Genomic DNA, 12,506 nt, shown 5'->3' with positions numbered 1-12,506 from the left:
GGATGGTATTAGAGCAGATTATGCTAAGTGAAGCTAGCCAATCCCTAAAAAACAAAAGCAGAATGTCTTCTTTGATATAAGGGGGGCAACTCAAACCAGAGCAGGGAGGAAGAGCATGAGAAGAAGATTACCATCAAATAGGGACGAGAGGTGCGTGGGAATGGGAGAGAGAAGGATAATTGCACGGAAGATGGTAGGAGACCCTCATTGTTATGCAAAATTACATATAAGATGGTGTGAGGGGGAAGAAAAAAGAGAGAGAGGGAGAAATGTGTCACAGTAGATTGGGTAGAAAGAGGAGGGGAGAGGGGGATAGAAGGGCAGCACAATACAATAGACACTAGTATGGCCCTATGTATAAACGTGGCCGTATAACCAATGTGATCCTGTAATCTGTACACGTGGAAAAATAAGATTAAGATTACGTACCCCATTTGAATCAAATGTATGATGTCAAGATCATTGTAATGTTTGGAGCAAGTAATAAAAAAATTAATCAAAGAAGTAAAAGATAAAAAAAACAGGACTCAACAATTTATTCAACAGCAAAGATGGACACAGACTAAAAGTGCCCAAAGGACAGAAAATAATATTGAATAATAGGATAGAATGATAGAATAATAGAATAATAGAATCTGGGTAAGTAGGAGTAGCTATACTCTTATCCAATAAAACAAACTTCAGTCAAAAATTGGCCAGGAGACTAAGGTGGTCACTAGATATTGATAATAATGATATATCTTATCAAAAAGATATAATAATATAAATATATATTTCCAAATGCTGGCATATTCAATTTGATAAAACGAATGATACTGCACATAAAGACCTCATGCAATAATAGTAGGTGACTTCAACATCCACCCTACTCTCACCGGCAGATAAGACAAAAATCATCAACTGAAACATCAGAGTAAAATTAAATTATAGATCAAATGGACTTATGAGACGTCTACTAATTGTCATGTCATCTGCAGGAAAATGGATAGAATTAGAGAACACCATGTTAAGTGAAATAAGCCAGACAAGGAAAGACATGTTTTTTATCAGATCTGGAAAAGAAGGGGAAAAAAAACAACAACATGATCTAGAAGTAGAAAAGAGACTCTTATAGGAGAGGAAGGGGACAAGGTGAGAGCAGTGGGGAAAGAGAAGAGGGTAACAGAAGGGAAGACAGACAGGATCAAATCTTAATATATACATGTATTAATATATCACAGTAAAACCTTTTAACCTATACAATTAATAAGCATTAGTAATTATATATGTTTTTAAAAATCAATCTCTATAACACCAATATCTAACAAACTTTGAGTTCTTACCTAGGGGCAACAACAATGAACACTCCCAAATTAGCCCTGCCCTTTTCATCTGTTTTATGCTGCTGGTTTGAAGGCATGAGCTAAAATCAAAACAAAATAAAATAGTTTATTAAAAAGTGGTTTTCATCTATTCCTATTTTAAAAGTTATATTTACACACACTTCTAAAAATTTGTCATCTGACACCAGTTGAAATAATGTCTTATGCAATCATGTAATCCAAAAGAGAAGAGTCATCCATTTTGGTCAATTAAACTAGAATTTCATGTTAAAAGTTGCAGGATTCTAGGTTCACTAAACATTGGTGTAAATCATATATATGGTTACTAAAACACTTAAGGTGCATTTCAAACTGGGCTGGTGTGGGGGACAGCTATAGAGATATAAATATACCCATACATTCAATTTTAGGCATCATAAAACCAAACTTTCTGTTCAATTTTACTCAGGTGTGTGTCTTAAATTTTACTGCAATATTACCCTTTATAGTGATAAAAAAAGCTTTCATTTTCAAGTGACTAAAAATTGGAGACGACATTTCCTAATAATAGGTTTGAAGAGTTTCAACCTTAATGGATGCTATTCAAGAAAATAGAATCATACCCTTATTCTTAGGTTGAAAATAACCACTATTTCACTTTCTTGGAAGCAAACGTTCAAAACAAAATGATTTGTAGACTGTGGTAGTGGAAAATCAAGTGTCTCTTAAACTCTAAACCTCATTTCTGCTTAAGAGAACAGAGTATGGAATAGTGTTACATGCTGACACAAAAAGCAATGGATAGAGAGGGAAAAAAAGGAGAAACTGACATTTCACTAAAAAATGGAATCAAAGACAGGATAAAGTCCATATTAACACTCATCCCATTTACCCTTGGATCGATTGCCTTCTGACACATCTTAAAGTTCTTCCTCTCCCCATATGGATCCCAAATCCCTGTTGCAAAGTCAAAGGAATCTTTTTTTTCTTTTCTTTTGATAATATTTTTAAAAAATTATTTTTGTAGTTGTAGGTCAAACAATACCTTTATTTATTTATATGTGGTGCTGAGGATTCAACCTAGTGCCTCACAGGCTAAGCGAGCACTCTGAGCCACAACCCCAGTCCAAGTCAGAGAAATCTTAAATGTCATGTTACATAGCAATCCCATAGGTTTGTTGGACAGTTTTAAGAACCCTGACTCTCATTATTTTAGTAGAAAAATAGGTCCAAGTATCATAAGCCTCCACTGACTTTTAAGATCAAATCTGAAGTCCTAGAAAATCTCTGTTGGGAATCTAATTGAACTAGCTGATTTCAAGAACACTGCCACCTTGAGGCAATGTTTCTTCCATTAATGAAATATTTGTGGCCCAACCCAGTAGTGCACACCTGTAATCCCAGCAGCTCAGGAGGTTGGGGCAAGAGAATCCTGAGTTCAAAGCTAGAATCAGCAAAAGCAAGGTGCTGAACTAGTGAGACCCTGTCCCTAAATAAAATACAAAAAGGCTGGGACGTGGCTTAGTTGTCAAATGCCCTTGAGTCAATCCCTAGTACCCACCCACCCACCCACCCTAAAAAAAGAAATATTTGTGGAGGGATTTTCCAGACTGTCTGAATATAATCCCAGGAACTTTCTGTGGGTTGCCTAGCAACAACTTGACCAACAAATTTCCTTCAATCAAAAAAAGGTACTGTGTAAAAATAAAATCTTGCAAGGAGCAGTAGTTTTTCTTCTTTTTCATAGTAAGAGGGCCTCCAACATTGCATCAGGAACCTAGTTTCCATTAGATGATGAGCAACAGCCTGTCCCAACATTATGGAAGCAGCTGATATCTAACACTGAACTCTTTGGTACCCAAGCACTGTGTTTCTCCCTAGACCTTAGTAGGCCACATTCATACTTGCCACATAAAAAGAATAATAGAGGAGAGGTGTTTCACCCTAGAAAACAATGTAGTATAAGGTCTAGCAGCTCTGCCCTGGCTCTGGTAGTTCTCCATAGGATTAGAGGACAGGTATCTGCATGCCTCTTTTGTTCAGACTCAGCATGTTTTCCCAATAATACCTACTCCTTAACCCACACTGTAGATCTTCATGGTATGTCTTCATTCACTTTGTTAAAATTATCTATCTTAATCTGAAGTGCAAACATTATTAGTACTATATGAACACTCAAACTGCCCATACAACACTGGCCCCATTACACTTGCTCAAAATAAATATAAACATTCTTTAAGTTGATTTATTATGAGTAGTAATAAAGACTATACACACACACACACACACACACACTACACAAAATTACACATGTGTGTAATTTTGCCGTACTGGGGACTGAACCCAAGGTCTTACATATGTCAGAAAAGTGCTCTACCACTAAGCCACATACCTCACTTTTCAATTTTATTCTGAGACATGGTCTCATTAGTTGCCCAGGTTGGCCTTTAACTTGTTATCCTTCTGTCTTGTCTCCCGAGTAGCTAGGATTACAGTTCTATACCACCACACCCACCTAAGACTATATTTTAGAAAGAGAAAGAATGTAACACTAAATCGTTAGGTACAATTTCTTTTTTTGTGTGTGGCACTGGGTATCAAACCCAGGGTGCTGCTCATGCTAGGCAAACACTGTATAAGAGAGCTACATCCCTAGCCCTGAAGTACAGAAGTTTAAGTGAAAAATAATTAGGGAAGAACTTACCTTTAAATTGTTAGCTTTTATGAGATTTATTTTAACGTGTGGTACTGGTGCTGGATTATCCCACTGATCACAAAGTTGAACAGTGAGAGGATTTTGTAATTCTCTTCCATTAATCACTGGAATGGGCTGAAATGAATATAAATATTTAGAAGCATTAAAACACACATGCCAACCAATGTACTTACTTGCATACTTATAAAACAACTTACTTTATTTATCCCTGTTTTATTCACAAATCACTTCTTTCATCAATGAAAGTAAAGCCCTGAAAGCCAACTAAATTACCATAAATGTCACTCTTATAGAAATGATTGATAATTTGATAAAAGGAAAAACAGCATTTGACATCAGTGGCTTTTAAGGTACTTTGCTATAAGTTACATACTAGAATGAATTCAGTGGAAACAAGTTTATCTTTGATTCTCAGATTTAGCATTGGCAATCTGTAGTTTAGCTCCTCTGGAAATATTTAGTTCTCTGCCATTATGTATTATGTGGGATAGCTTTCTAACCCTTGGTTATAGAGGACAAATGATCTACCCAGTTTTGCTGGTTTTAAATGCTTTCTTTTTTCTCCCTAGAAAATATGTAAGGCTTGTTTAATTCTAGGACTCTGTCTGCTGATCTATTAATACTAGATATATCAAAGGACATATTGTTAAGCAAGGTAACTGCTAAGAGTCCAATTCTGTGTCAGATTTTATTTATTTTTTTTTTTTATTCTTTTTTGGTATTACTGGGCATTGTGCCCAGGGGTACTCCACCACTGAGCTACATCACGATTTCTTTTTGAGTCTCCCTAAGTTGCTGAGGGTACCTAGAACTTATGCTCTTTTTGCCTCAGCTTCTTGAACTGTGGGAATTACAAGCATGTACCACTGAGACTGGCTTTGTATCAGAGTTAAGTTACAAAAAGAAGATGGGAGAGAATGAAAGAGTGAAAAAGGAAATTTATCATCTCTCTTCTATCTATGTTTCTTCTGCTTTCTCCATTTCTCACTCTGTGAGAAGTTTATTAGAAATGGGAGAAAAATTAATGCTGTGTAAACAAAACAAACAAGAACCTTGAGACTAATTTAGGTATACTGCTTATCTCCCATGAAGTTTACAAGGCTATAGTTGAGTGTATATTTCATTTGACAAAAATATAAAAAACTTGAATTTTAGAAAGCGCTAAAAATTTCTAAGTACTTTAATCTTATCACAAATAATTATCCATCTTAACTTCTTTCAAAAGATATCCTAACTTTTAAAAGTATTCCTAACTACTTTTAAAGGATATCTTTCAGTAAATGACAATTTTTTTTTTTTTTTTTTTTTTTTTTTTTTTTTTTTTGCAGTACCAGGAATCAGACCCAAGGCCTCATAAATCTTAGATAAATGCTCTTACACTGAACCCCAGTCCTTTCAAAAGTTTTATTCAGGGGCTGGGGATGTGGCTCAAGTGGTAGCGCGCTTGCCTAGCATGCGTGAGGCACTGGGTTCGATTCTCAGCACCACATAAAATAAAGATATTATGTCCACCTAAAACTAAAGAATAAAATATTAAAAAATAAATAAAAATAAAAAGTTTTATTCAGAGATGGTGTCTTGCTGACTTGCTCAGGCTGGCCCCAAAGTTTTGGTCTGCTTAACTCAGCCTCCTTGAGTACAGGTATGTGCCACACCTAGCACAGTAAACAACTATAGCCCAAGCCAGCAGATATGAAATTTTCTGGGAAATAGTAGAAAAAGTCAGTTTCCAAAATTAAATGTTTGTGAAAAAAAGGAGCTGCATCTCCAGGCCTTCTGTCAAACTGGCATGTTATTTAACATTTCAGAATTTGAGTTTCCTAATAATTTATGTAGATACTTATATATTTATTTTTAAAATTATTTTACTAGGTTATTATGTCAGTTCCATTTTGTACTTACTTTCTATGGGAAGAGGGTGAGTCAAGAATTAAATTAGGAAAATTAGATACAAAGTGAAAATTTTTCCAATCTTAAGGATATACAAAACACATGACTAACAGATGAATAAATTCGTTTTATGCTTTATTTTAAAGTTCCTGAATTATTACGCTATCTACAAATAAATCTTGTAACAAATTAACAAGCTGTCATTATTTTTACAGTCTCCCCCTCAAAATCATACAAAAAGATAAACATGTTAGTAAGATTTTTCCCACCTGAAAAGCACTATAATATAGTCAACTATATTAAAAAGTTCCTGATTGGTAATAATAGCCACAAAAATGCTTTAATTTACACAGTACATACACTCCCATTGGCTTTTCAGTGAAATAACTTGCTCACCACACTATTTAAAAAAAAATTTTTTTAAGTACACTAGCATAACCACTTTTTTCCTGTTTTTTTAAATTCACAAATCAAAAAGGGAAACATCAAAGTGGGGCACAGGCATGTAAATTTTCTTATACAACTTGCTTCTTTACTAAAATCATTTTACCTACTACTATGGGTAGGGTAAGTGAGCTCACTTTCTTTTAAAAAAGTGTAAGTCACATCAATAATTAAAGCCTGCTATACCATAACTGAGTGCTAGAATTCGAACATTTTAAAATTATTCTATTAAAGGTCACAAAAATTTCAGATAGGATGTCTAAGTTTAAGAGATCTATTGGACAATATGGTGACTAGTTAATAATGTATTTTTGAAAATTGCAAAGAGTAGATTTTTAAATGTTCTCACAAGATGTGAGATCATATATATAATTAGCTAAATTTGGCCAATAAACAATGTAATACATATTTCAAAAGCCATATTATATATAATAAATGTATATAATTGGCAATTCTCAATTAAAAATAAATAAAAATGTTAAAAAATAAAATTAGAATTCTAAAATTTAATTAAAAAACTTTAAAAGTAAAATTCGGCAGATATTTGTAAAATAACTGTTCTAAGATTTAAGTACTTTCATAGGTTGGCATACTAAAATATATATGGGTATAATAACCTTATGATTAGGATATGCTTTTTAAAAACTCCATTAAAATTTTTTAAATAAGTAATTGGCAAAAATCAGTAACCAATAAAACTGGTAACTGAATACTGAGGTTCATTATGGTATTTTTAATTTTTCTGCATGTTTGCAAATTCCTGTAATGCAGTTTTTAAGACCTGAACTATTATATTTGTTATATTAGCAAATTAAGACATGGTGATCAATTAAATAAGGAAACATTAAGCCTTGCATTACCTTGCTCTTTTGTTATTGTTATTTTCACATTAGTTGTTATTTAACAACAAGATATATCTATTCTGATCCACTAACCCTTGACAATCTGAAATTAACAAGCTATGTAATATTAAACTTTTCCCAATATATGAAGTTGCTTACCTCTTTTAGTTCTGGCCAATCTATAAGGAGAAGTTTAGCTGGAGGTCCAGAAATTAGCTGAACTCGAATAAAGTCAGAAAACTCACGCCAAGTAAAACAAAGATCCTTATTTCCAGGAGGACCTGGAATAAATTTGATCCCTCTTACACTTATACTTTGTGTGTTTTCCTAGTGAGGAAAATACATTGAAAAAAGACAGGTTGATATTGCTTAGTTAAAAAAAATATATATATTTTTAAATTAAATGTTTTGTCATTAGTCCACGGCCACATAGATGTTTCTGGGTATATAATGATAAACAGACTGTACCCATGCCAACAGCGGCATACCATAGATTTTACTTTAAAACAAGGAGAAACTGAATTTCCTTCTTTCTTTTGGTAGGGTAGAATCTAAAGTGCTGTTTGTTTCATTTTTAACAAGAGATTGAACCCATTCTTTTTCACTTTTTATTATGAGACAGGCTGGCCTTGATCTTGTGATCTTCTTTAGCCTCCTGAACCCTAGGATTAGGTGTCACTGTACCTAGCAAATCTGAAAGGTTTTGGCTACATATTACCTTATCATTTCCTAATTTTCCTGTTCCTTATACAGAAAGAAATGCTTATCTAAAGTGCTTGAGAACCAAAAGTACTTCAGATTTTAGTTTTTCAATTATGAAATATTTGTATAAACTTGACTGGGTGAATTGCTCCAATGTGAAAAACCTCAAAGTGTGAAACTTTTTGCATGTCATCTTCAGTACTCAAAAAGTTTCAGATTTCAGAGTTTTTCAGATTTTGGATTAGCAATAATCTGTACTGCTTCTTTTCTGTTACCCAAATAGCCAAGCAAGTGCGTGCTGCCAGATAACAGCCTTTATACTTGTGTTCTTTTCCTCAGTTTGCAACAATATGTATCAGATATCTATATGGCTTTTCTTTAATTATTTGCATATATGATACCTTAATTAAAGGGGTCTTCCTTAACCACTCTACATAATGGCACACTATCACCTTCTCTTTTTTATTTTTCTTATCACTTTCTTCTTATCTATTACAAGCCATATCCATGACAAGGTGATCTCCAAGGGTAGGGACTTTGACTCTATATGATACTGTAGTATTCATATTTTAACAGTAGACCTTTACTGACTTAATCATTTTACATTTCCTCTAAGTAGAAATACACTTCATCAAAATTTAAAAATCAGAGATAAAATTTCAAGTTTTATATTCTAGAACAAATGTTTATACAGCATTTTAGGTAAAGTAAACATTGCAATAATCCAAACTAATCTCCCTTAAACCCCATGGTTTAGCAAAATTTTCAATAAGAAAAATCAAATAGATTCATCAGTAAAACATATTCAAAATTCAAAATATAAGAAGCCTATCATAGGATTGTACATTTAACATCATAAATAAGAGGTGATTCCTTTTTAAAGTCATGTTGGAAGTTGTTCTGATTTTATTTCAAATCTTGAAAACAAAATCGCGTTTACAATTATGGGTCAGTACAAACAGAATTAAATATAAATTTCTGAACATGAGCCAGGAGACTATGTATTGGTTGTAAAATAATAGAAAGCTGAAAGAGGTTCACTTGGCTGTAGAATAAAAAGCTATGGAGGGTAAGGGGGGAGGGAGAAAGTTGTGAGTATACTAAGTGGAATATTATAAGACATTGCAGACTAACTAAAGCAATAGACTTTAAATATAGTATTGTAGGATCTCAAGTTTGAGGCCAACCTCAGCAACTTAGCTACATCCTAGTAACTTAGAGACTACCTCAAAATAAAAAAATGACTGGGGATGTAGCTCAGTGGTAAAGTGCCTTTGAGTTCAATCCAAAATACAGAGGGAAACTGAAGATGTAGAAAGACAGGTTACAATTTAATAGCAATTAGGTTAGAGAGGAGAGAACCTGTGCACAGAGTTAGGAAGCAGGGATTATGTATGAATAACAATAGGAGCACATTTACTTCTCATTTCATCTGCACATGGGGTTAAAGCTAGGTAAGGAAAGAACCTCAAAGTCAAAGAACAGACTTTATCACTGTACAAAAAACATCATTAAAAGTTGTTCAGCAGGGCTCCAATCTAGTCATAGTTCCATTCTGAAAATCAGAAAATAATAGCTATAACAGATTAGCAGAATTATAAAAACTCTACTTGGGAAGGGCAACAACGAGGCTATTGTGATTAATCTGTCAAATGAAAAGTGTCATGAAAGCTCAAAGTGGAGGAAAAGTCTTAAGAAGGTCAATGTTATACATAAATTCAACTTCACTTAGGCCTGAGAGAACACTCTCACTCATGCTGGCCTTGCAGGTTCCTTGAAGACACAACTCCAGAATGTCCTCTTCCCTAAAGTCACCTTTGACTTTTCCAATCATGCTTGTTTGTTTTAAATTCTAAGAATGCCATCAGGGTTTATATTTTTTAAATTTTTATTAAAAGTTTCTTTTTTACCTGTAGATGAACACAATACCTTTATTCTGCTTATTTATTTATTTTGAGAGAGAGAGAGAATATTTTTTAATATTTATTTTTTAGTTTTCAGTGGACACAACATCTTTGTTTTACTTTTATGTGGTATTGAGGATCGAACCCAGCGCCCCAAGCATGCCAGGCAAGTGCACTACCGCTTGAGCCACATCCCCAGCCCTGTTTATATTTTTTTATGTGGTGCTGAGGATTGAACCCAGTGCCTCAAACATGCTAGGCAAGCACTCTACCACTGAGCCACAATCCCAGCCCCCCAATCAGGGTTTTTATTTTTCAGGCTGAATTAACTGTGGCCAATTTTAACAATAAGTTTTCTCCTTGGTATCCTGTTTAATGCAGAGTGTGAGTAAGAAGTCTAATAAGCTACTTGAAAAGTCACTACACATAATACAAATATATATACATATGCAAAATATTTATGGAGAAATGATATAATATCTATAATTTGCTACAAGATGATATGATATAGAAAGACATGATGATCACTAAAGTTGAGTGAGGGGAACACAAGAATAACTTTTGTTATTCCACTTTTGCATAACTGCAAATTTTCATTATATAAGTTTTGCTTTTATGACTTTGAAGTTTGAAAAATCAAGTCAAACCTCTGAGATATTCTCCTTTGACTCCAATGCTTTTTATACATTTAAACAAACAAACAAACAAACAAAAAAGGTCTGAAAAAACTGTTACAGAAATTAGCCTTACCTGCAAAGTTGTTTTCAAATTTGAGTTATCAAGTCCAACCCCAGCAATTGACAAAGCAGATAAACAACCTGGTGAAAATGCTGGAATCTGATTTCCATACTGATCTGTAACTATTAGGACTTAAAAAGAAAAAAGTTTTATCTTTGTGTTATCTCTTTAATACAAGATATAAATACATATGACATACTTAAAACATACTTAGAAATTTTAACTTTGTTCTCTTACAAAAGTAAATGTGGGCATTAAATGAGTATGCTCATTTCTTTTATAACCATTAAAAATTAATACATCAAAATCTACATAAGAACAATTAAACTATATATTTAACATGATGTTAATGCTAGCTTTCTTTCTTTCTACTTTTTCGGTGGTATTGAGGATCAAACCCAGGGTTCTCATGCATGCCAGGCAAGCTCTCTATCACTGAGTCACAGCTCAAACCCATCCCTTAATCAGGTTTTTTACCATGAAAATTTAAAGAAAATATTTAATATTATGTAATTTTTTAGATATAATGAATGAACAGGCTGCATAGGAATATATTTACTCTATACTTAATTATTATTTCTTCTGACAAAAGGTCAAATTAATTTTTATTTTTGGTGGCAGTGAGGCACAATTTAAGCAAAATTTACTGTATCACTAAGCTATATCCTTTACCTTTTTTAAGATTCCTTATTTTAATTTTTCACAGGGTTTTGCTAAGTTGCCTAGGCTGCCCTCAAATTTTTGAATCTCCTGCGTCAGCCTCCCAAGTACCTGGTATTATAAGTATGTGCCACCATGTCTAGCTGCTAAATCGATTTTGAATGGATGTCAAAGCTTGCCTTTCAGGGGCTGGAATCGTGGCTCAGTGGTAGAGCGCTTGCCTCATATGCATGAGGCCCTGGGTTCAATCCTCGGTACCACATAAAAATGAATAAATAAAAATATTTTTTAAAAAAACTTGCCTTTCAGATTATGCCTATTAAAATACTAATATATGGCTGGGATTGTGGCTCAGTGGCAGAGCGCTTGCCTTGCATATGTGGGGCACTGGGTTCAATCCTCAGCACCACATAAAAATAAATAAACAAAATAAAGATATTGTGCCCATGTATAACTAAAAATTAAAAAAAAAAAAAAACTAATGTAAAAAAACCACCACAGAAGAAAGAAAGAAGGCCATACTAACCTACTTCTCCTTGAAGCTCTTGGCCCATTTGTACTGTTTTTCCCCCCTTTAATTCACATTTTAAATGTTTGGCTTCATCAGGAAGTGGTCTGAAATTGTTTAAAAGGCTTTAGTTACACCATTAACTGTAGAAAAAACATTTAAAGTAGTTCCAATATTCCAAAGAGCAATACATATATCATCTTATAAAACTTAAAATTAAGATATCCTTCCAAATACCTCTTCAACTCATAAAGTATAGCTATTAACTCTAAAAATACTTAAATACTTAAAGTCATATAGTACTGATATAGGGATAAAAAAAATTCAGATTGGGACCTCTCTTCAATTCATACAATGAAAAAAATATATATTTTTTAAAACCATTTTATGTCATAGTTAAATTAAAAGGAAATTAAAACAACAGTGCAGTGAGAAAATAAATTGGTAAGAACAACTCATCAAGAGAATTGGTTATGGTCAGAAAAGTGATAAATCCAAAGATTTTATTTCAAATTCAGAGCTGATCTAAGTGCTGGAAATATTATGGAAACAGGTAGAGGAATTACAATGCAAGAGATCACTATAAAAGAGGTGGCCAAGGAATTGATAGGCCGGGAAGATAATAGGTTTTTACATATTTACATAAGCCTTTCCCTTTTCTGAGTTCTTCATAATAACTATGATTGGAATCAGCCTTAAAGTCATCAATAACCAATAAAAGAATTTTTCCTTTTAAACATCACACTGATCACTCTGCATCTTTTTTCATGCCATTGTCATTTTGGAGATGTTTTCACTGTT

At 33.4% G+C, this 12,506-nt stretch overlaps 1 protein-coding gene across 1 annotated transcript in view; it reads right to left on the bottom strand.

The window, feature by feature from the left end:
* The window catches only part of Smchd1 (structural maintenance of chromosomes flexible hinge domain containing 1), a 149,632-nt gene that overhangs the window by 50,741 nt on the left and 86,385 nt on the right, over positions 1 to 12,506 (bottom strand). Inside the window, exons 27-31 of the mRNA XM_076836989.1 lie at positions 11,724 to 11,812; positions 10,550 to 10,668; positions 7,353 to 7,520; positions 4,006 to 4,131; positions 1,323 to 1,402 (exon numbers count right to left, since the gene is read on the bottom strand). Coding sequence (XP_076693104.1) covers positions 1,323 to 1,402; positions 4,006 to 4,131; positions 7,353 to 7,520; positions 10,550 to 10,668; positions 11,724 to 11,812 — 582 coding nt within the window. The remainder of the gene's footprint in view (positions 1 to 1,322; positions 1,403 to 4,005; positions 4,132 to 7,352; positions 7,521 to 10,549; positions 10,669 to 11,723; positions 11,813 to 12,506) is intronic.

This window comes from Callospermophilus lateralis, chromosome 17 (genome assembly GCF_048772815.1).
Source record: "Callospermophilus lateralis isolate mCalLat2 chromosome 17, mCalLat2.hap1, whole genome shotgun sequence".
Classification (NCBI taxonomy): domain Eukaryota; kingdom Metazoa; phylum Chordata; class Mammalia; order Rodentia; family Sciuridae; genus Callospermophilus; species Callospermophilus lateralis.
The sequence above is the reverse complement of the archived record's forward strand: the minus strand, read 5'-3'. Positions and strand labels throughout refer to the sequence as shown.